The sequence below is a fragment of the Strigops habroptila genome, chromosome 1 (genome assembly GCF_004027225.2).
Source record: "Strigops habroptila isolate Jane chromosome 1, bStrHab1.2.pri, whole genome shotgun sequence".
Lineage (NCBI taxonomy): Eukaryota > Metazoa > Chordata > Aves > Psittaciformes > Psittacidae > Strigops > Strigops habroptila.
In genome coordinates, this window is record NC_044277.2 from 145,281,478 (window position 1) to 145,304,566 (window position 23,089).

Here is a 23,089-nt window from a genome sequence, read left to right on the forward strand (position 1 = left end):
CCCTGCCTGATTCTTGATGCAATGTACAACAAGTACACAAAATAATTGGGCCATAAATACAAAATGTGTTGGCAAATAGAAAGCCTGGGACCTGCCATTAGCAGAGGCTGTTTAGGCTGCTGGTTTATCAGTGCAGTGATAGCCAAGGAAAAGTAGACTCACTTCAAAGGTGGTGTCTGTCTGAAGATAGAGATAGGACTTGTCTGTTCAATGTGCAGCATGGGCTGAGATTCTAACTTGGAATGAGTCACTTACAGATCTTTTTTTTTGTGATTATGGGATGTGTGGGGGTTAGACATTGGCGGTGTTCTGCAATAGCAAGGCAGTAGAGAAGTAAAGTTTCTAACTCTGCAGAGTCGGTGCTGCTGGTGAAGCACAAACATCTTTGGTTCTGACTTTACAGAAAAAGCCTGCTCTGTTTTAGTGTGTTGTTGGGGTTCCCACACAGTGCCTAACACTACGGGAGCCAAGCACTTTCCACAAGTGCAGTAAATCCTGCGACAAGGCTCTGCCATGTGCTGTTCTTTTCCACCCCTCTTTTCCTCCCTTGAGGAAAGAAAGCTCTATGATGTGATGCATCTTCTATTATTTGCTTTTTAATTTTGTGCTGTGTTTAGGACTCTTATTAGCAAGTGCAAGGCCAAAGGAATATATTGGCTTGGGAAAGGGAAGGGCTAAATCTTGATGTGCTTAATATCTCATCCTGTTTTGGGCTGGGTCTGTAGGAAGCTGTTCCCTGCTTAAGTTTTGCCTTTGTAGGGCATGTGTTCTTACGGTAAAGTGACAGAGATGCAGATGAGCTTTCAGTATTAGTGTTGGCTGCCCTTCACCCCTGTTTTCTTGGTCTCCCCTCACCTCCTGCCAGCACTAGCGGACACAAACGTGTCTCTGCTGTTCCCAAAGCAATGAGCAGAACTGACTCAGCAGAGCAGAGCCCGTACCGAGTGACTGTAGGTTGTCTTGGACAGCTTCAGGGGAATCACGGGGTAGAAAATAAAGTGCAGAGGGCAGTGACCTTATTTCTGAGCTGTGAGCATTTTGCACATGGCAGTAGGCCATGGGCAGGAGGAGGCATGGCTGGAACAGATCCTGCTGCAGCAAACCTGGCAGGAAGAAGCACAAACTGAGGAGGCAGGGTTCTCAGATCATGTGAACCAGACATTACAGATGCTCACCTAAAAGACCTTCCCCCCCTAATTAACTTTCTTTTAGGTGGGATAGGAGGAATGCATGAGGTGTGAAGGGAGTGAGCTGAAACAGCAAGAAACAGTCCATCCCCTTTACACATCCAGCTGCATGCCTGGTGACCAAGCTGCTAACAGCATCCTGCGGTGCCTTCCCTGTTTCCCCACTCATTCCCACCAGGCTTGGCTCGCCAGCGCAGGGGGAACCCTGCAGCAGGCACACACTGAAGCCAGGATTGCCAGCTGCCACTTGCCAATGAAAAAAAAGCCAAAAAATAAAAGCACCCCACAAACATAAGAAAATCACCAGAACAAAGGAAAACTACAGAGCTTTCAGTTTTCACCCCATTACTGAGGCTGATGGGAAAAATCAGGATAAATCACTACACATGGCATCTATGGCCTAAATGTAGCCCATGCTCCTGGCAGCGCTGCAAGAGGGGAGATCAAATTTGCCTGCTTGCCTCCTTGCATTAGTCCTAATCCCAGTATACGGAAGAGTCTGGCCCAAGTCAGACAGCCCATCCCAGAGCAGCTCAGCAGAAGCCTGTCCTGGTGAGTCCTGGCAAGATGTCACATGAGGCCAGATTGCAGATAAGGAGGCACCCATCCTCTGTTGCTTTCAGTGGGAGGTAAGGAGCTAAACCCCTCTAAGAAATTGGCTTGTCGTGCCTGAATGATGTACAGAACAGCTTCTGCTCCTAATACTTCACATTTAAAGGAAAGAGTTCCCCTAAAACCTTGTCCCTGTTAAAAAGTCCTCTCTTGCAGCTAGGTTGGGAAACTGCCATCCGCAAAACATGTGGAGTAGCTGTTCACTGGATTGCTATACTGCAAATAGACTGTGCTATTAGTAATTATTAATATAATGAACATTTTCCCTATATATATATGATGATCCCAACAAAAAGAACCAATTATTTCTGCTGTTTAGAGATAAACCTTTGCACAAGGTCAGTGGGGTGAGAGCAGTCAAGAGTGCTGTTAAGCATGTGCTGTAGCTGTGAGTATATGATTTCCCTTGCTTTATTTACCGTTTTTGCTTGGCAATGACAGTTGTTCAGTGCTGGGCGGACTCTATAAAAGGTATCCCAAGATTCTGTCCAAATTTGCTGCTGTTTCATTATTTTGATAAAACCTAAATAATACAAGAAACCTGGAGAGGGGCTTTGGACAAGGGCCTGTAGGTACAGGACAAGGGGGAATGGCTTTAACATGACAGAGGGGAGATTGTGATGAGATCTTAGGCAGAAGTTCTTCCCTGTGAGGGTGCTGAGGCGCTGGCACAGGGTGCCCAGAGAAGCTGTGGCTGCCCCATCCCTGGCAGTGTTCAAGGCCAGGTTGGACACAGGGGCTTGGAGCAACCTGCTCTAGTGGAAGGTGTCCCTGCCCATAGCATGGAGTTGGACCTGGATGAGCTTTAAGGTCCCTTCCAACCCAAAGCAGTCTGTGATTCTACGATTCTGTGATTGTCAAGCATTTCAACATAGTGAATGCAGTGTAAAACACAGTTTTAGCTGGGTCTCACTGTAGCTCATTACAGGGAGGTTAGATGTATATTATTTATAATACCAATTCATCAACTGCTTTTGCAGTGCTTTCCTTGGGAAGATCTCAAAACACTTCTCAAGGAAGCTCAGTAGTATATATCTGTGCTTTTAAATCTGGAGCAGTTTATTAGACCCCAGTCGGATCAGCTGATATTGACATACAAATACAGCCAACACACTGAGCAAGCACAACGTGTGATGCCACAGAACAGGGATCAGAGAGCAGAGATCTCCGTGCTTTGCCTTTGCAGTTGCTAGAAGCCGCTTCCCGCTCCCATTTAAAACCCAAAGCTTGTGCCAACAAACGGCAGGAGGATTTAATGCAAAGTTTCCCTCCTGCCAGGCTCTTAGAAAATGTTAGCACTCTGCTCTCAGGCTGTTTTCTCAGGCAGGGTTACTGCAGCTTGTTTCTACCCCTGGCACATGCTAACTCTCACACCAGATTCTCCATGGATAAAACCGGTTAGAAGCGGGCATGGTAGTCGCTTTCTCTTTTTCTCTGCAACAACTAAGTCAAAGGGACATGTGGGAAAGGGAGAGGGACCACATCCCAAGCCAAGGGGAGCCTCTTGTCTGTTTTCAGCAGAAAGAGTAAGGCGAGGCTTTTCCCCAACCTCTCTTTTATAATCTCTGACTTTATGTGCAGGAAATGGCTCTTTCTAGGTCTTGATGTTACCTTTTAAACACACCCATACTGCTGCCTTGGGCTTGTTCGTGGAGAAAGGCATCCAGCTTTCCTACCCAGAAAACCTTTCTAAACGCCTTCCCTTGGAGACTGCTGCTTTGCCCAAGGCAAAGGCTTGCAGAGCACAGCCGGGATTGGAAAGGGCAGGAGGAGAAGGGGAATGGGGTGGGGAGAGCAAAAGAAAACTCATTGCAGGAAAATGGAGGAGGAGGTTGGAACTAGATGGAAGTAAGGAGGAAGATGTGCCAGGGTCATGTTTTCCTCCACGCTCCCACCCTGCCGCGGTGCTGTCCAGTTGAGGTCAGACTGCTGAATGGGAACATGCAGAAAGCAAGAGACTGGGGCAGTGTAGAAGACATTATTTAATAGCACATCTTAAATAACATAATAATGTCAACATGTGAACAACTTCCACCTGTCAAAGGTGGCACAGAAGATCCTGCTATGTTTTGCCATTTATCTGATGCATATGTTTGGAAAATAGAAACAAATCCTGTTCCATCAGGAGCTTCAGTATATAATCAAGGTTTAGACTTTCTTTTTTAAGAAACAGCTTGACATTGAAACAGAGGTGCAAAAGCAACATGATACATAAACAAAACAGGTTTTAAATAAGTTTCTAAGTGAGTTCTCTAATGAAAGATAGTTTTTTAAATTCAGTTTTATGTCTATAAATACATAGTAAAAAAAAAAAAGCAAGTTTACAAGCAATTTTTCCCAATAGAGTTGTGCCGTTTGAAGTTTTAAGTAACGACATTCCTCCAACATAAGATGCATACATTTAAGAGCAATAATATTAAGTATTTACATATAAAGTTATGAAGTGTTTGAGGATATAAATTAGTAACAACACACACAAAAATACATGCACTGTGAAATAAATAATTCAACAGCTTTACACATGAGTATCTATAATATTATACAAACAAAATATACAAGATTATAGGACTTGATCTTGCAGTTGCTCATATCTGTCACTCAAGCACCTGAGCAATTCCAGTGCAGTAAAAAAAGCTACTTTATGGGGTTACTCATATGCTGAAATTCAGGTGCACAGAATTACCTTACTGAAACAGCTCCTGACTGAAATGTCTCCCGACTAGGTCAGGCCCCACAGAAAACCTGGTGTGAAGGAACGTGGTTAGTTTTATTCCTGCGAGTTGAGATACTGTTGGCATTCAGGGTCTCCTTTCATTTCTGGAGATCCAGGAACTCTTCTTCCAGTTTTTGGATAGACACACCAGCATCCAGCAGACTCTCCATCCAGTGAAGTTTCGCACTAAAACAGTATTATCAAAACAAACCCCACAGTAAGCAAGCAGAAGGTTACTGGTGACATACCTCAGGTAGAGGTGTTGAACAGAACTGGGATCATCAGTAGGTGGGGACCTGCTGTGTACAGATGTGCTCTGAATGCAGCAGTCCCTCCTCTGACAGAGCTTCTGACCAACACGCTTTGTTAGGGAGCCATGACCCAAGCTCAGCTCCCACAACAACTTCAGATTTAAAACAGTTTGCCCGCTCCTTGGTAAAGAGCAGTATAAAACAGCAATATCTTCCAGTATGAAAACCAAAGGAAGGCAGAATATATGAGCTCGTAGGCTGAGGACAGTGACTGGATGGTCTGGCTCATCACGCAAGGAGACAAATAGGGGAGAGGGTTGAACAGATTTCTGTTTGTGCCCGATTAGATCCCAGATCACAGTGTTTGCAAGTCACGCTGTGGTGCCATGCCCAAAAACAAGGAGTCTCGGTGGCACAGATTTATGCAGACCTACTAAATTTGTGTGCATGGCCTGTGGTTACAAGGGTGTGGCTTGAGGTTTGGAGCCTTAGTTACTCTCAGTGTAACTTGCAATGGCTTTTTCTGGGAATATAATGGAAATGAGCACATAACGTAATCCATAGGCAGCACAAATCAGTATTTTTATTCTACTTTCAGAAGGTTAATTTTGCTCCAGAGGGTTTTTTCACTGCCTGAGAGCTGAAAGCCTCCTTCCTCCATAGTGATTATTATATATTCAATGGGCTTTGGCACACAGTATGGCAGATATTATGAAGTCTTCCAACACCTGAAGGGGGCCTACAAGAAATCTGGAGAGGGACTTTTTACAAGGGCATGTAGTGACAGGACAGGGGAATGGCTTTAAGTTGACAAGAGGGTAGGTTTAGATTAGATTAGACATTAAGCAGAAGTTCTTCCCTGTGAGGGTGCTGAGGTGCTGGCACAGGGTGCCCAGAGAAGCTGTGGCTGCCCCATCCCTGGCAGTGTTCAAGGCCAGGTTGGACACAGGGGCTTGGAGCAACCTGCTCTAGTGGAAGGTGTCCCTGCCCGTGGCAGGGGGTTGGAACTTGCTGAGCTCTGAGGTCCCTTCCACCCCTGCTTGCATCCTATGATACAATTCTGTGAATATCAGCTGGGAATATGCTAAAGGATCAGGTACATGGAGCTCAATTTGGCCTGGGAGCAGAGACGGTTAAAAGACTTTGGAAAGGGCCTTGCATGCACCTGTTCTGTGAATGGAAAAGCCTCCTGCTCCGCTGCTGTCAGCCCACAGCGTGCGGCTCACTTTTAAGAGAAGAAGGACAAACCATCTGCTCCCACTCCCAAGTATCGCTGTTTTCACAACCTGCTTTTCCAGCAGCTGCAAACTCATGAGTGTGGGAGCAGAGGGCTGTGAAAGGGTTGGCTGTGTCAGGCTCCCCGAGCTGCGAGCAGACAGGGGAAAAGGCACGTACCTGTTTGCTGTGGTAAAACCCATTCTTGTTGCAGTTGGGCAAGTAGAATTTGTAAATCTCCCCTCCGCTTCTCTGCTGAGCCTTTGCCAATTTATACAGGGCTCTGTAGAGCTCCTTCTGACAAGGTCCCTGCAGGAATACCACGAGAAGATTATCAATGTCAAAATCACACAGAAACCAGCTAAGCAGAAAATGGTCAGTATAAAGCCAGCAAATAAGCTGAAAATGTTTATTAGTTGTATAATCTGCACCGGCCTGCTTTGCGTGTAGTTTTTACTTGTTTCAGTAGGACCACAGCCAGAAAACTCTGGTGTTACATTTAGGCCTTTGTTTTCATTCTTTGAGGTATTTTCTGTCCTCAGAAACATGAGGATTTAAGTCCTCAAATTGCCACACAAGGAAATTTAACCTGTGCTAAGTAAACACATTACTGCTCAGAGGGTACAATCTCTCCTATTATGGGGAGGTGCACGTTAGGAGGCTGGTGTACGTGAGACTAGCCACGTTTTCTGGGTTGCCATGGCCCCGTGCTCTGTTGATGTATGGAGAATAGGTGCAAGACATATATAGATGGTGCAAGAACAAACATCAGAATGTTTGTTATCTTTTGTCCAGGACAGAGTTGTCGCCAAAGCAGAATAGAGAGCACCCCTGTGGCTCTGAGACCCAGACCCAGAGTGCCTGGAACTGGGGATGAAGAACTGTTTGCAGTATTTGCTGTTTTCACAGTTTGCTCACTCCCTTTTTCAAGTCACAATTGCTGTGCATTAATAGTGCCTAACGTGTTTCAATGAGGGAAAGGGAAAAAGTGACTGAACACGTACTAGAGTGAAAATAATCATACTCTCTGCTTTTGCAACACCTCCCCGTGTCAGCCCCTCACATAAGCTCTCCTTTTCAAGCCAACAGGCTTATCTGTGGCTCTGGGTGAAGAAAAGGAAAAGCTTAAAAATCAGAACTGGAGCTAACAGCGCTTACATACTAAGCTCAAACTAACTCAGTGACAAAGCCCTCTTGTGGATGTGGGATGAGGCTTCTTAGGGTGGGGTGGTGCTTAGTAGGTTTTTGCTTTTTGTTTCCCCATTTTGCCTGTGACCATTAGGAAACTGGGCTTCTGTGGTGCCCAGTTCTAACTCGGCTCCATGCTGTGGGTGAACTGCCTGCCTGTGACTGGTCTAACTGTGGTTCTCTGGTGCCCTCAAGTGGAACCCGGACCTGCTTGCAGGGGCCCCCCACCCCCATTACCCACTGCGATTCTGCAGCGTCGAAGGTGAAAGCTTGCTTTGGTTGCTGAACTTTGTCTTTTTACATGTGTGTACTTAACAGTGTTTCCTTGTGATCAGAAAGAAATAGTGTTTTGGTTTGCATTGGTGTCTCATCAGTCACTGTGTATAAGGATTCCCTTTTATTTCACTGAGCACTGGACCAGTGACAAATGCCTTTAATTTTTTAACTAAAACACAAAAGGAGTCCAAGATTTTCATATGGGCTCCTGGAAATTAAAGGCCCATGTTATCATCTGGTAGTAAATGCAGAGAAAGATGCAGCCTCTGCATGGACTTCATATAGGACACATCTGATGCACACTTGTTTTTATCGCTCCCTGCCATTTTGTCTGTTCCTCAAGTATCTGATGAAGGCATTTGCTGCCTATCCAAAATATTGACAACCCAGCTTTGCTGCTAGAATTTCGTGCGCATTCTCGTTCTGTATTCTGAATCAATAGCATCCTCTGGAATGGTGACTGAAAGGTTTGCAAAGGAAACCCACCTGCTCTTTCCATTTCTTGAGTTCAGATATTCTCTTTGCTTTCATGTTTTCATATGCAGTGATGGCATTCCAGGGGATGGATCTGTCCTGGCCTATGGGAAACATCAGCTGATAGTTCAGCAGCTGATCCTGTGTCATTTCGGTGCTTTCCAAAGGCATATCATCAGGTTCGGTAGAGTCTGGAAAGGAATGATATTAAGGTGAACATCTTCAGTGAACTTTTGCATTTATTTCTCCAAGTTTAAAAGGTAAAGAAGCATCATCAACAACAGAAAGTAATATCTAAAACAGATCCAGTAGCTGTTGAAGGAGCAATAAATTACATGTGTAGCACAGCCGATAAAACTTTGGTCATAAATTCATAGGAGGATGCATCAGCTGTTCTCTAACAAGTTGGTTATTTTACGATCCTTTGAAATCAAAGATGGAGCTGCAGCCAGTCTGTTAGAAATGAACAAAATTTTTGACCACAGTGATAACTGAGAAAGAGTGGAGTTAAACTGGTTCTGAATTTAGCTTTTTGTCAGCATGATGTGCTTCTGGTTTTATTCAGGAGAGGAACTGGTCCAGACCTGATCCCATGGCATCCTGTACTTTGTTCCGTGCCTTGTCTCACATATAAGAATGAGTAGCAATTCAGAGAGCAGTGGCTCAGGCTGGCCTGCAGTGGATCAAATAAACAGCCAGGGATTGGCAGAAGCTGTTTGGATCTGGCTGATCATGGCCTGCACACCAATGCTTAACTCAACATGTGTGAGCTCTCCCACTGGGATTAACAGAAGCTCTTGCAGACACTCATCACGGGATAAAAGTTTGACAAGTGTCTAAATGACTTGTTGGATCAAGGCTGCGAACAATCATCCACTGGACTAAAAAGCACCAGTCTTCCCTTTGACAAAGTCAAATTAAAAATGGAGGTGGAAAATTGAGGAGGGAAAGCAAAAAGAATGAAAGAAAGAAAAGAAGGGGTGGGGTGGAGAGAAAGGGAGAGAAAGAAAATCAAACACTAGATCTTTTTAACTGCAGGAGGCTCAAACTGTTTAGTCACCATTCTCTCCCCTACCCACCACCTCAAATACAAGAGAAACTCCATTTACTGTCACCAGTGGCCATTGTCATTTTGAGCCAACAACGGGTTATTTTTGTAATATTACTGAGTTCCCTTAATCACCACCACATGAGCATAGCAGTAATGATGGTGAAAATAATAACGATATTACTAGTGGCAGGTGTCCCTGCCCATGGCAGAGGGTTGGAACCAGATAATCTTTAAGGTCCCTTCCAACCCAGACCAGTCTGTGATTTATGATTCTACAAAATAACAGTGAAGATGTTCCTGATCATCATACAGCATAAGATGCTTGGTATGTCTTTTTGCTCAAGGATAGTTTGGCTAGCACTACACTATTTCAGATACATTTTATTCTTGAAATGAAGCCAGAGGAGGCCCGTTCAGGTCTTTCCATTCTCTATCATGACTTGTGGAGACAGATATAAACAAAGTCTGGAAAACGTTTGTCCTACTCTAGTTACTGTTTACTACTAAAGGAAACTTAAACAGGAGAGGTTTAGGTTAGATGTAAGGAAGAAGTTCTTTACTGTGAAAGTGATGAGACACTGGCAGAGGCTGCCCAAGGAAGTTGTGAATGCTCCATCCCTGGCAGTGTTCAAGGCCGGCTGGACAGGGCTTGGAGCAACCTGGTCTAGTGTGAGGTGTCCCTGCCCATGACAGTGATTGGAACTGGGTGATCTTAAGGTCCTTTCCAACCCAAACCAGTCTGTGATTCTATGAAAAAACAGTCTACAGCCTCCCAGAACCCTTACTTGGATTATTCTGCATTGTCCCATCACTATTCTTCAGGGTTTCCCTGCCTGTGGTGGGATAGCCCGCTCCAAACATCCCTTGGCTGCGCACCAGGATGCGCCTCACCTCGCTGCAGGTCAGAGCACGTTTTCCTGGAAGACGCAAGCCCGGCTTCCCTGTTTTCCCAACTCCTGCCTAACTCCGCTCCCTTTGCCAAGATCCCTTCGCACCCCCCGTCCCTGTCCCCATCCCGGCGGTACCTGCCGTGTCCGCCGTGCTCATCCCCTCGGCCTCGCTGGCGGGCAGGCACGTCCCGTGGCCCCGCATGAGAGCGGAGAGCGGTCGGGGCTCCCCGGCCGGGACGTGGCAACGGAGCCCCCGCCGGCATCGTGCCGTGTAGATGCCGCAGGGCTGCCCCGGTCCGAGGGCGCAGGTCTGGCAGCAGCCGCAGCCGGGCTGCCGCGCCGTTTCGGTGCAGCCGGGCCGGACGGGCGGACAGAGGGCGAGCTTCTCCGCGGTGCACGGCGCGCAGTGCAGGGGCGGCGGGGCCTCGGCGCCGGCCGGGCCGGGGGCCAGCAGCGCGGGTAGCAGCAGGGACGGCAGCCAGCAGCGGTGCAGCACAGCCCGCGGGCTGCCCATGGCGAGCGGGGACCGCGCAGCGGGCACTCGGCAGCCTGGGCAGCAGCGGGACGCCCTTCGCATACATGCAGCTTTGCCGGGCCATTTATACAGTGCTTGGCCTGGCTATTAATCTTTAACCCCGAGTTAACTATTATCTGAAGAGGAGGGCTGGAGAAGCATCGTTTCACTGGCAGTTCAAGTCCCTGACCACTCTTCCCCTCCCCTTTCACTTTTCCCCCTTTATCTTTTTTTTTTCCCCTCCCCTCCAGACATGCAGGAATGCTTTTATTCCCTCACCCCCACCTCTCTGCCCTAGCACAGTTAACAAGGAAAAATGTGGCGGGGGATGGGGGGGGAAACGGACAGAGGGGAATGGAGGAGCGGCGGGTATCACCCCTCCTCTTTTCTTGTCACAAATGTCTCCTGTTGTTGACCATTGCTCAAAATGCAAATACTTTTTTAAGGGGAGGGAAGGAGGGAAATCCCGTTGAAACTGAACCAACTGACTTCATATTTCCACAGCGACACATGCAGCAAACCCTTGTTTAATTTTCATCATGTGGCTGCAGGTTAGGAGGACACTGACATACCAAAGAGGAGGCCCCAGGGGTAATAAAGCCATCAGGATCCCTGTAACCACTGCATACATGCACGTAGGAGTCCTTGCGTTAACCTCCGGGAGGGGCTGCACGCCCGAATCTGGAGGGATCCCCCAGTTTTGCTCCTGCTGCTGGGATGAGAGGAGTATCAGTCCTGTGCTGGGGGAAACCAGTGTTTGCCAAACACCCCAGAAATAAGTGAGATAACGGCTTTTCTGTCTATCCTGTTACCCTTCCCGTCTCCTCATGTATCACCTGAGAATGGGGGGGAAGTCTTCCCTTTTCTCCTTTTCAGACAACGGTTGTCACTACAATAAAAGCAAAAGTATTCAAACTTCACTGTGCTGAACGAATTATTTTATCCTGGTATTTGCAGTATGTACTGAGCTTGAAATAGCAAATTCCAATGTCAACTCATCTAACATGGTAAGATTTTTGTTTGGTTGGGTTTGGGGGTTTTTTTGCATTTAGTTTTCTTTTGTAAATACGTCATTTGTGTGCAAGAATGTGAAGCAGAACTGCAGAACATTGTCTGACGTTCTGTTATTGACTCTTTGTTTTCCGGTATTGATGCCAAAGGTTTTATTTACAATGTAGTGAATTTTTACTCCCCTATATCCATAACTCAGTTCTTAAAAACATTCTTATTCGTTACAAACTTTCACAACTGGAGAAATTTTCTCTCAGCTATTTCATCTGACCTGTAAAAAGAAAAAATCATGTCGTTTTAGGGATACACCAAGGTGGCAGCCTTTGAAACTCACAAACATTTTTAAGCATTTTGAAAAAAAAACCCCTGATTTTACAGATGTTAGAGTAATTCTGTGGACTTCACATGTCTGACTACAAGCAAATTTTGGCTGAAAACAGAGGGCTTCAAAACATTGCAATTAGACTCTTCAAGCTCTAATGCTCTTCTCCCCCCTTTCATTTACTTTTTGCTGTACATCTGTCTTAAAAAATTCACAATCCTCTTACCATTCAACGTGAAATGAAGAGTATACAGAAATATGTATTCTTTCCTCTCTCAAAGAGAGAAAGAAAATGATGCAAAACAATGTCCCTTTCATGAACAAACATGACAAAAAATTACAAATGAAAAGTAGACCCAGTTGTAAAGCAACAAAGACCCAAAGAGCTCATATGCATTTGTATATGTGTATGCATGTATTCATTCACTTATCTATGTATGTCTCTCTGCTGTGCTAGATAGCTTTGTATGAACAGAATTGAGGATCATTCTACTACTGACTGCTTAACATAAGCTACTTGCCCCTGGAATGGCTGTACTCCAGCGTGACTGCCACAGTCCTGCCTGCAGTTCTTCTGTCTTTAAACAAAAAGGACGTGAACTGAGAGGAAATAGCTTTCAAAAGGATTTTTTAACTTATCACCATCAATTTTAAGCAACCAAATAAAGAAGGACACCTAACGAAAGAACAGAGTCCTTGTCTGATGTACAGGCCTGCACCACAAAACTTCCATTAGTTTCAGAAGAATCTCATTCTTCCAAAGCACCGTCATGTTTTCAGGTCTTGGGCAGATTTTCCCTTGCTGTTGGGCAGCTGGCAGTGTCTGAACTGTCCAGGTAATTCCTAACAACTGGCAGCCTTTTAAAAGCCAGATTTTTTCAGTTTACCCAGTAAGATAAGCAAAAGAGAAACAAAAAAAACCCCTGTAGATTATAAAATATTTTGAAGGTCAACTCTGAATGATGGCCCTGCCTTTTTAACCTTGCTGACTTTTGTACAACCAAACAGAGGAAACCTAAGACTCTGCTAAAGCAGGCTTTGTGAGCAGATGTTCTTCTGCACAAAAGTTAGACCCATTAAAATGAGTGCCTTCATATTTCATTTATATAAATGTAATGAACATACATTATAACAGGTTACGATAACTTAGGGCAGTATCAATCAACAAGTCTTTTGTATAGGCCATGGGACATCAATGAAGTGAAAGTAGCGTATATGTTTATGTAGGCTCTGTTTGAAGTAATACTACAACTGATCTACCAATCTCCATCTCTGACCTTGACATTGCTTTAAAGAACACAAACAGATAAGAGTCAGGAGGTTAAAAACATCCACAATGTAAAATTGTGTTCGAAGTCTTGTCTCCCAATTTGAAACGCTTGTTGAAAGACACTACATGAATCCTAGGCAAGAGTTACTTTTCTACAAGATTTCTCCTATTGGTTTCTCAATAATCCTTAGCCAGTAGCCTCATTTTGCATGTTAAAGTTTTGGATTTTCTATTTTTTTTCTTTAAAGTCACATGGAGTGACTCATAGAACATAAAGTTTTATGTAAGTTTGTGTACAAGTGATCTTTATCCTCGAATCACCAAAAATTCAAGTGACTTGCCAAATAATTTTGTACTGGGACTGCTTCTCCGAATATGTTTGAAAAACCCCAAAACAACCATGGAATACCCTCATTATTTTTCTTTATGTAAGAAAGTAATCCTGAATTGTAAGCTTAAGATCCAAAACTACTATGTGATACACACACATACATGGCATCAAGCGTATGAAGAGAAACAGCTATGGCAGAAATACAAAAAACCTAGTTCTTTGTGATTTATAACCTATCAAAAATGCTTTATTTCGGATCTATGGATGTGGAATTTTATATCCAAGTCATTGACAGTGCTTAGGTTATTGATGAACAATGTGATCAAGCATTTATTGATTGATTGTTGCTGCTTTGTGGCAATGATGTATATGCCTGTTAGGTATTACTTTTCTATTCTGGTTAGGTAAGCATGACTGTAAAAATCAGATTCTGGATGCAGAAAACAGAGTGTTCCAAGTTTATGTTGCACTAACTTCTGCAGACACACTTCTGCTATTTTTTTCCCCAGCAGTTAATTTTGCTAGAATGTGGAAAACATTTTAGAAATACCTAAAATTGAAACTGCAGAAACCCTAATGAGACAAGACCAGTGAGAGGTTGTCTTATGGCAAGTCTAGCTAGGGAAGGCTAAGGACTTCCTGCATCAAATCGTAGGTCACCGGGTTCATAAAAAGAGAGGAAAAAGTCATTTATTTCCTTGGTGGCACCCAAAGTGTTTGGGCACTGAGTAAAACACCTTGTTCACATTGTTGTGCATGCATAAACCAGTCAGATGATAATTGTTTTCTAAGAACTATTAAGCTCTTCTGGCAAGACAGGTTAAAGTCCTTTAGTTGTCCTACCACAGGCCAACTGCTCCACGCAGTGATGGCACAAGTGTGAATTTGCCTAGCTGGAGAAATAATCCAAAACCACTTTGACTTACTGTGTTATGACAAAGCTGAAATCATGCTGCAGAGTGGGGGGGAGTTCTTGTGCAGAGATTTAATATAAAAAAACCTTCTGCTTCACTCCATCTGCTGTAGTCAGCATTACTAACCTCAGGTAGGGGTATTCCCTGGGACCAGCCATGGAAATAAAGCCTATTCAGTGCCTACAAGAGGGAGCTATAGCTTAGGAGGGACTTTGAAAAATGTTAATGATCCCTTTAGCACCAGCTCCAGGCACCTAAACTAGCATAAGCTGTTTAAATCTCTTTGTGTTCTTCAGCCACTGTGTCTCTTCGGGCCCAGAAACAGAAAAAGGCACTGCTAACCAATAAATGTGTCCTTTACTGCAGTCCCCGAGGGCTGTAGACACTGATGGCATGAGTCTCCAGCCTTCACCACCGTTAGCTTTTCTTTCTTAAGTGGTTGCTGTCTTATGCTGATAAAGCAAGAGGTAAATTCCCCAGAGATCTACTCTAAAAGCAATTTAAATGTCATAAGGCTTTCAAATACATATTAAAGCATCTCATGTGAAGGATGAGATGTTACTGTTTGACACAGCAACAGAAGGCTACTGTTTACCTAAATCTCTGGGTCTGTTACATGGGTTAAAAGCCGGGATACACACAAAACTCCCCTTTCCTCCCTAAACTAATACATGGCTTTCCAGGAACAAGGCTTTTCATGTGCAGGAGGGAGAAAAGTAGGCAGTATTGATAGAATTAAAATGAGATCCAGTCCCAGACCAGGGGCATCATAGTCACAGCCGGTTGCACAGCTTAGGGGAAGAGTGTCCATGGGAAAACAGCCAACAAGAACTAATTTGATTTGGTTTATACCTCATCAAATGCAACCGTGGCTATTCTCTTTCACAGTAGAGAGGTTGGATTTTTAAAGGAGCTTGTTGATAACCCAAAAAATGGTGGAGATGCTGATGTTTCAAATTCCCACTCTTTTCTTCTGAGGCTTTTCGCTTCCATGAGTATATTTGGCTGTTAAAATGACACTCTTTCAACTTTTCATCCTTTTAAAAATGCTAATAAAAATAGGAATAAGTCATAGGACCAAGAACATGGTAAGTGAAGGGGTCCATGCCTGACCTGTCCTGCTATAGGCACAGGGACTGGGCTGCAGGCACAGCAGAAGACAGAAGCTTGAAATTCTCAGCAAGGGGGCTGTTACTGACAGCAAAATGATATGCTGTTAAAACATGAGGGCACATTTCTCTGGACCATTTACAACTGTTTTCCACATTTAGGTTATTCCCTTCTGCACTGTTTCTTACAAAAATAAAACAGGTGCTTTTTGCCAAGAAATCTGTCCCTGCCTTTTGTCTTGGGGCATTTCTGATTTCAGCAAGATCATTACTATTTATTATTATTATAATATTGTTGCTAGTAAACCAAGAGTACTTTTTTCAGGTTTCAGACCCTCTACTGTAACCCCAGAGGAGAGAGAGAGGACCCTGGGACTTCAGTCAGCTTTAGAGAGCTTGTTGATTGCATGAAGAGCTGAAACCAAGTAAGCTGCTGCTGGGGTTCAGGGTTGCCTGAGCATCACCACCGTTGAATTAGTGGCTGAATTAGTGGCTGATAGTTATCAAGTGTGAAAGCTTTTGGTGCTCACTGCAGCCTTCATTTACATGTATTTACTATTTCAAACAGAGGATCCACAGTGAAATACAGGCAAGTTCACACTGTCCAGAGGAACAAAGACGCTCAGAGGTGCTGGCCTCTGCTTGGGACCCCTGAACCTTTTGGTGTGAGGGGGGCAAGGCTTGCTTTCTGGAGGAAGAGGTAGAAGCACAGCATGAAGACAAAATAACTGTGGGACACAACACCCTCGTTCAGGCAGATCACCCTGTGTGGCACTTACTCTTGGGCAAATACATGTTAGCTAGCATTTTAGAGAAAAGAGAAGCTGCTAACTTTACTTGTCAGCAGTTTTAAGGCTCCTTAAAGGAGAACACATTTTACAGATAGAGACATGAAGGGGTTAATCCCACCTGTCGCTATATCAAAATCACACTGGGGATAAGATTGAATGTCACACAAAGCTTTTCCTGACCTACCGCATAAATAATCTCTGCCATCAAACACAGAGATCACACAGAGTTACTAGATTAAAAAAAAAATAAATCAAGATAGTTAATGTCAAATGAAACAAAGCAAAAAGCCAACAGTAGGTTGTCAAGGAGCTTTGTTACAAATGAAAGAGTGCCTCTCTTTACAAATAGGAATTTGGCTGTATTCAATAAATCACCATGATTTTGAGGATGATCAGGGAATGGAGCACCTCCCGTATGAAGACAGGCTGAGAACATTGGGGTTGTTCAGCCTGGAGAAGATACATGGAGATCTCAGAGCAGCTTCCTGTGTCTGAAGCAGGCTACAAGGATGCTGGAGAGGGACAAGGGACTACAGGGGCTGTAGTGATAAGACAAGGGGTGATGGGTTTAAACTGAAACAGAGGAAGTTCAGGTTAGATATAAGGAAGAAGTTCTTTACTGTAAGGGTGGTGAGGTGCTGGCACAGATTGCCCAGGGAAGTGGTAAATGACCCATCCCTGGCAGTATTCAAGACCAGGTTGGATAGAGCCTTGGGTGACACTAGTGTGAAGTATCCCTGCCCATGGCAAGGGGTTGGAACTGGATGATCTTAAGGTCCTTTCCAACCCAAACCAGTTTGTGATTCAATGATTTTGCCATCTGTAGCAAAGCCACATGGAAAAGAATAAATCTTATAGTGACCCACAGCTTGGTGATGATGGATCAGTTCTAAAAAGTAAGACAGACACAGAGAAGATTTTTTAGATGTCTCAAGAGCTTTTCTCTCATGAAATCTGATTAACTGAGCTTTAGTATGAATACTTACATGTGTAACTATGAAAGTAAGATGTTAATTTTATTTTTATTGTTGCTGTTACTATGATCAGCGACTGCTTGACCATGACATGGTCAACGTGACAGAAATAAAAAACCACCCCCTCAACACCACCTTCTTTTTAATGTCATTTTCTACATTTTCATATATAGCACTTCCCCCTCCTCTGATCTGATAGTTTTCTCAGTCTCAAAGCTATCTAGTGATAACATGTTCTGCAGACATTATATGCAATGTATATTTATATATACTTGATATATATATACACAATATATACTTGAACTTAAATTATCAGTTCAAGTCTTATTTTCTTTTAAGTCCACTGATTCTGAGAAACGGGAATAGCCAACTGAACTTTTAGGTGTCACGAGCCTGCTACAGCATTTTTGCTTGCCTTATTCATCTCTTCTCAGAATGTAGTCATCTCGGTCTTCTCATTTTGCTGGTCCCATGTAAGGGCTTTGCTCTGTGTTATGTTTTCTTTAACAATTGTTATCATCACCCAGCTGTGGCCAAAAAACCACGCCTGATACTGAATATACTAGTTAAGGTCAGGATACACTACTGATTTGCATGCTTACATCATAGCCTTTGTAGTATAATTTCCAATCTTACAGTCTCCGTGTACTTTTCCTCAGCTAGCCAGGGGCATCCAGGGTGCCAAACAGCACTTCTTTCTCCACCATCCCAGTTCCACCCCTTCTTTCTTCCCTCTAGCACAGTTACAATTAGAACATGTATCCACATTAGCATACGTGTTGTAATTAAAAGGGATTTATTACAATTGTAAGCCTTCTGTCTAATTGCAATGGTTTCCCTTCCCATGGTGGCAAAGTTTGTTGGTGTTTTTAAGCTATGGTTTGTGCAGGTTTTGGGTTTTTGTGGGGGAGTTCTTTTCTCCTTAGAGAGGAGCAACAAGTGCTAACGCACCCATCTCCTTTGTATGAATTACGCAGCATCAGTTTGACTTAATTGCATGCTGCATGATGCAATAAATTGCTTGGTGCTCTCTTGGCTGGGAAGTATACTTTGAAACTCTCTTTACCCATTAGACTTGTAAGTGCTTTTCTGCATCCAGTTCCTCTCCCAGTAAATTTATTGCTGCCCATACTTTCTTTCCTATATGTGAATTCACAACACCTTGCCACACTAGAAAGTTGGATTATTCCATATCTAGGAAGAGAGCTCTTTTTTTCCTATCCTAGAAGTATGAGATGTTTCTTTTTACCTTTCCATTACTGGCATCTCCTCTATAGGAGGAGAAGTAAGATTTAGGAAGCTTACGGCATCTGACAGTAGAAGATGGTCACTACAGGGGACAAACCTTCAATGACATGAAGAGCTGAAAGCAGAGCTCGGAAAGGCCAAAAGAATGAAATGAAGGATAACAAAAGAAACAAAATGGCAGCAACAATAAGAAGTAGAAAATATATGCTTTCTTTTTTCATTTCCTAGGAGTAAGAAAGGATCTTTCCCCCCTTCTTCTTTCAATTTTTTCAGTAAAAATGAATTAAAACAGAAAAAACCCACAAAACCCCCAAGAAATAAAATACCACAGAAGCAAGACAGTGAGTCACTGACATATGATGCAAGTTCGATCTTCTTTTTTAATGAATACTTAAGTAAAGTAAGACTTAAAAGCCCTGACTACACAGTAAGTCTAGAGATGGTGATTACTGCCCTGTGAGCTAGGATGCTTGGTTTCAAGGACCTGTGTCAGATGAGAAGGGGATTTTTAATGCAGTCTCTCACTTCCTGGAGTTTTATCCTGTAGGCTACTGAAACTAAAGGCAGATAGATACACCTCCAGCCTGATGGTGTCTGCTTAGCATCTCCTGCACACAATCCCATTTCAGGGTGGAGAAGTGGGACTGGTGTAGAGTACTATGAGACCATATGCATAGGCAGACCCAGGAGGCTGGCAAACTGGAGCTACAGCTAAGATCTGTGGGGTCTGCATGTCCCTTGGGTCTGACTGCACTATCAAATAAATGTTCATTAGATAGGGGCTTTAGGCACCTGCCTAGCAGCGCAAAGACTGAGCAGATGTGAATTGTTTGTTGGGTTTTTTGGGTGGGAGGCTACATCTAAGGTGGGGTTCAAAGATCTATGCCTAGACCTAGTTTTTAAAATATTACTGAATAGCTTTAACTTATTCAACTTTTCTAGATGCTAACAGGCTCATTCAAACCTTCAGTATGTTTGTTCATTTATTTCTAATAAGTCAGAAGTGCTGACAAATAAGCTATTTTAATAGGCACTGTGGACTACAATAGCAGATGGAGCTAAGGGAAACTTCTGCACCTGTCTGTCTTATAGAACAAAACACTGGAGTACAGGTCAGTGACATGCTGTGTGATTTATTACTCGGTGTTTTGTCCATAGCAGGAATGTAACCATCTTGTGATTTTGAGCAAAAATAATAAATCTGGTTTTATTTAAGAGTTTTCCACTTCTAATCCATCCTAAAATTGTTCAGCTGTGGTCAGCAAAGAAGTAACTCCATTACCAGTTCTCTGTTATTTAAATCTGAAATATGATAAATATGTGTGCTAAACATTTTTCTCTTTAATCTGGCGTCCTACAGAAACACTGCAGCTGGGCAGAGCACTCCCAGCTCTGTCAACAGGAGTATTACCATTGCTTCAGTGGGAACAAGGCCGAGCTCATAAATCCAGGGTGAAGACAGTGCTGTCTCTTCCCTGTGTTCTTGGTAGTGTTTTTGTTCTTCTCCATCCAACATCACGCTTAGTCACCATCAGCAGGTAGATTGTGTAATATCCGTTCAGAGACAAGTGTACTGAAAACAGTTCCCTGGGTCAAGGTCATAGCTTAGCTCCTAAAGGAAAAATACTGCCCTAAAAGAGCACCCTCAGTACTTACAAACATGTTCAGTGTTGAATTTCAAAGCCAGGACAAGAGCAAGGCTCAAGAACCTGTTGCAACTCAGATCCACATTCATCCATACAGGAAAAGGGCTTTTTATTTTACAAAACATGATACCTTTGGGGGGTTACCTTCTCATAAGAATCTGACATTTGTAGTCCCTAATCTTTTCTAGCCTCAGCCCCTGTAATCCATATTTAAGGTCACTAATAATTACAGAAGGTTTTCAGAGATGTTGGACTCTACAGCTCCCTTGAAGTTGTTGGTTTGGGTTTTGTTTTTTCCTTTTTTTTTTTTTCCCCCACTGTGGTGATATTGCAATATTAATATGCATAAAGGAACTTTGCACATGAAGAGAGTTACACCAAACATTTATTTGCTATTGTTGCCACTACAGGATGAACATTAAACAACACTGACACTGCATACTACTAATGCCTCTCTCAAAGCCTATTCTTTTCGATAGCGTATGTGTATCAATAACAGAAAACTAACTGTATCATTAAACTTAACGTCTAGTAGACTTGGGAGTCTACTGGAGAAACAAATGAAAGTGCAAAACCTGTAAATAAAAGAAAAATTAAGCCTTTTGGTTTGTTTGTTTTTCACTTTGTCCAAATGGATATACTTACATGTGAAGTGCAGTAATAGCAGCGTTTGTTAATTTTGTATGTGTAGTTTCATATATATGTAGTTTCACGTTCCCCAACATCCTGGCTTTAAAAAAATTTGAGAGAAACCTTTCTTGGGGAGCATCATTCACTAAGAGTATCATGTAGCTTAGTACTATACAGGTCTGGTTGAAGTCCCTTAGTATTCTAACCTACAAGTAACTACAATTAACAAAAATACTATTGATGTAGAGTATCAGACATTTCAGAAACCCCCTGAAGTACCAATTAATTCTATTCATATTTTATCGAGAAAGCCTTTGAAGGCAATATTGTGACTTTTGCAAATTCCCAAGGACCTAAATTACTGCTAGAGAAATGCTATGCAGTCTTTTAAACATTCCAGATAGAAGATATAGAAGTGGTTTCCAAAACCTTGAAAGCCTTTATTTTCTTGCATGTCTGATTCAGCTTCAGGACTTGCAAGGACAAAGTCAAACTCAACTCTACGTTACCACTCTGGGCCATTTGTTTCCTTTCACTAAGGAAGGTCATTGGGATTTTATTGGTGCCAACTAGTTCCATGAATTTGGCAGGGCAGCAGCCTTTATTCCCATCAAACTTTCCCAGCATTACTGTGTTCTGAATCTTAGGAAGTTTTGTGTTGCACTTGGCATAAACCCAAAGACTTCTTAGATATTAAGCTGCCATATTCCCGGATTCTTCTTGCGTTTGATGTAGCCTCGAGCAGGACCTGAGAAGGACTTTCCCAGCAACTGTATCCCTGGCTTGCCGAGGCCTGGAACTTGGTCCAATTGGCCTAGAATGACCTTTCCACTTGGCCTAGAATCATGGAGGGGTTGAACCTAAGTAGACAAAGGCATTTAGGGGTATGATCTGAGTCTGAGTTTTGGCAGAAGACTGGCATTGGGTATTGGAGGGTATTTGATCAGGTGGGCAACAAACCCAGCAGTGAAGAGCAGGCATGGAAGACAGAGAACTCCTGTGTCTTATAAGGAAGGAAGCTACTAGAGACCAGATTGGAGAAGACAATAGATGGAGACAGTTGAAGACCAAAGAACTGGATGGCCTAGGGAGGAGCCAAAAGTGACTTCAAGAGGTGATTGGGAAAGAGAAAAACAGAAGCAGTATCAAGACTTTCTGCAACCAGTGTGGAGAAGCCTGAAGAAGGAACAAGTGGAACTGGCTAACTGGGAAGATACAAATAAACAAGAGAAGAACTGGGTCATTCAGATTAAGTATTGGGTCATGTGGACAGACTAATCTGTGCTTGTCCCAAGGGTAGAGGAGGGTTTTACGCTAACCTTGCACTTGCCTGATCTTAGTTCAGCCCCTGGCACAAATCATAGATGCTGATGAAATGCCTGCAAGCTCAAGGGGAATAGCAGCACATCTGCAACTATGCCTATTTTATCTCAAAGGCAGTCTGGGATCTACATCAGCCAGGAACTCCCTGGTTGCCAGAGGAACCTGTGGAGGCCGGACAAGCAGCCTGGGTAACACACATACAAACAAATACCAGAACATTAACTAAACATCAAATGAAGCAAGCATGCGTTGGCCGGTGACCTGAGGGGCAGCATTGCCCTACTACCAGCTACCACAGAAAGCCAGTTCTGAGGATAAGGCTGTTCTCCTGAGAAACTCTAAAGAATTTCACTTCAGGAATCATTAGCAAAACCATCCTAATTCCTTTTAAATCCTGAGAGAGGTTGCAAAACCAGAACTTCACTCTTACATTTTTGAGCATAACACAGCTGCTATTGGTTAGCCTGTCTCAGTGTTGGCTTGGACCATGCTTCTGCTTCTCTGCCATCTTGGACGTGAGATATTACAAGTTTCAGTGTGTAAGAAGGAAATGCAAAAGCTTCCCTTACCTCCATCTTTAACTTTTGATGACTTCTCTCCTTTGGGATAATTAGGGACAGGCTGCAAACCCAGTATAGCCAGGAAAATGCATGTGCTAGAGCCACACAAGTGCAGGGATAAGTCTGTGCACATGATAAAACTGTTCTGGATCCCTGCAGCTGGTACCCCACAGATCACTTACAACTGTTAAATTGCCTAAAAATTAAGTAGCAGTCAGCAGGAAAAACTGAGCACTATGCTTTTTGCATCACTTACTTTTACTGGTGCTTCAGAAAGAGCTGCTGTGAGCTAAATTGCCTTTTTGCCAATACAGTTGTCAAGACACCTTTCTTCCCCTCCATGCAGCAGCTCCAAATCAAAACAGAAAACACACACCCCCTCCTCAAAGCACACAGCTGAACAAAAAGGATCTCCAATGCAACAGTGAGGTGTATTTACAATCCTGGGCTGGGGCAAACTCGTTTTGAGCCAAAAACTTCAAAACAGTCATTAATTAGTAATCTCTAGAGATGGCCTCCCTCCTTAGTGCCTCTTACTATTTCCTCATCTCCTCAGCTAGCAGCAGAAACATTCCTGATTGCATCAGCT

At 43.4% G+C, this 23,089-nt stretch overlaps 1 protein-coding gene across 2 annotated transcripts; it reads right to left on the minus strand.

Moving 5' to 3' along the window:
• Positions 1-3,763: 3,763 nt before the first annotated feature.
• IGFBP1 (insulin like growth factor binding protein 1) lies at positions 3,764-10,426 on the minus strand. Of its 2 annotated transcripts, none has more exons than XM_030494268.1 (4): positions 9,993-10,418; positions 7,929-8,110; positions 6,159-6,287; positions 3,764-4,698 (listed from the first exon to the last, which is right to left on the minus strand). In XM_030494268.1, exons 1-4 carry the CDS (start codon positions 10,369-10,371, stop codon positions 4,567-4,569), a joined length of 822 nt encoding a protein of 273 aa, XP_030350128.1. In that variant the 5' UTR covers positions 10,372-10,418; the 3' UTR covers positions 3,764-4,566. The 2 variants fall into 2 exon arrangements, with proteins under 2 accessions (XP_030350128.1, XP_030350137.1); XM_030494277.1 differs by having other exon boundaries at positions 3,769-4,698; positions 7,929-8,107; positions 9,993-10,426.
• Positions 10,427-23,089: the final 12,663 nt, after the last annotated feature.

What these genes read in the sequence shown, in the direction of transcription:
- IGFBP1 (XM_030494268.1), bottom strand. Translation starts at nt 10,371, where the DNA reads ATGGGCAGCCCGCGGGCTGTGCTGCACCGCTGCTGGCTGCCGTCCCTG. An exon ending in GAGCACGGCGGACACGGCAG is followed by an intron (nt 8,111 to 9,992) that starts GTACCGCCGGGA and finishes ATCATTCCTTTC; the next exon opens with CAGACTCTACCGAACCTGAT. An exon ending in GGTTTTACCACAGCAAACAG is followed by an intron (nt 4,699 to 6,158) that starts GTACGTGCCTTT and finishes ATACTGTTTTAG; the next exon opens with TGCGAAACTTCACTGGATGG.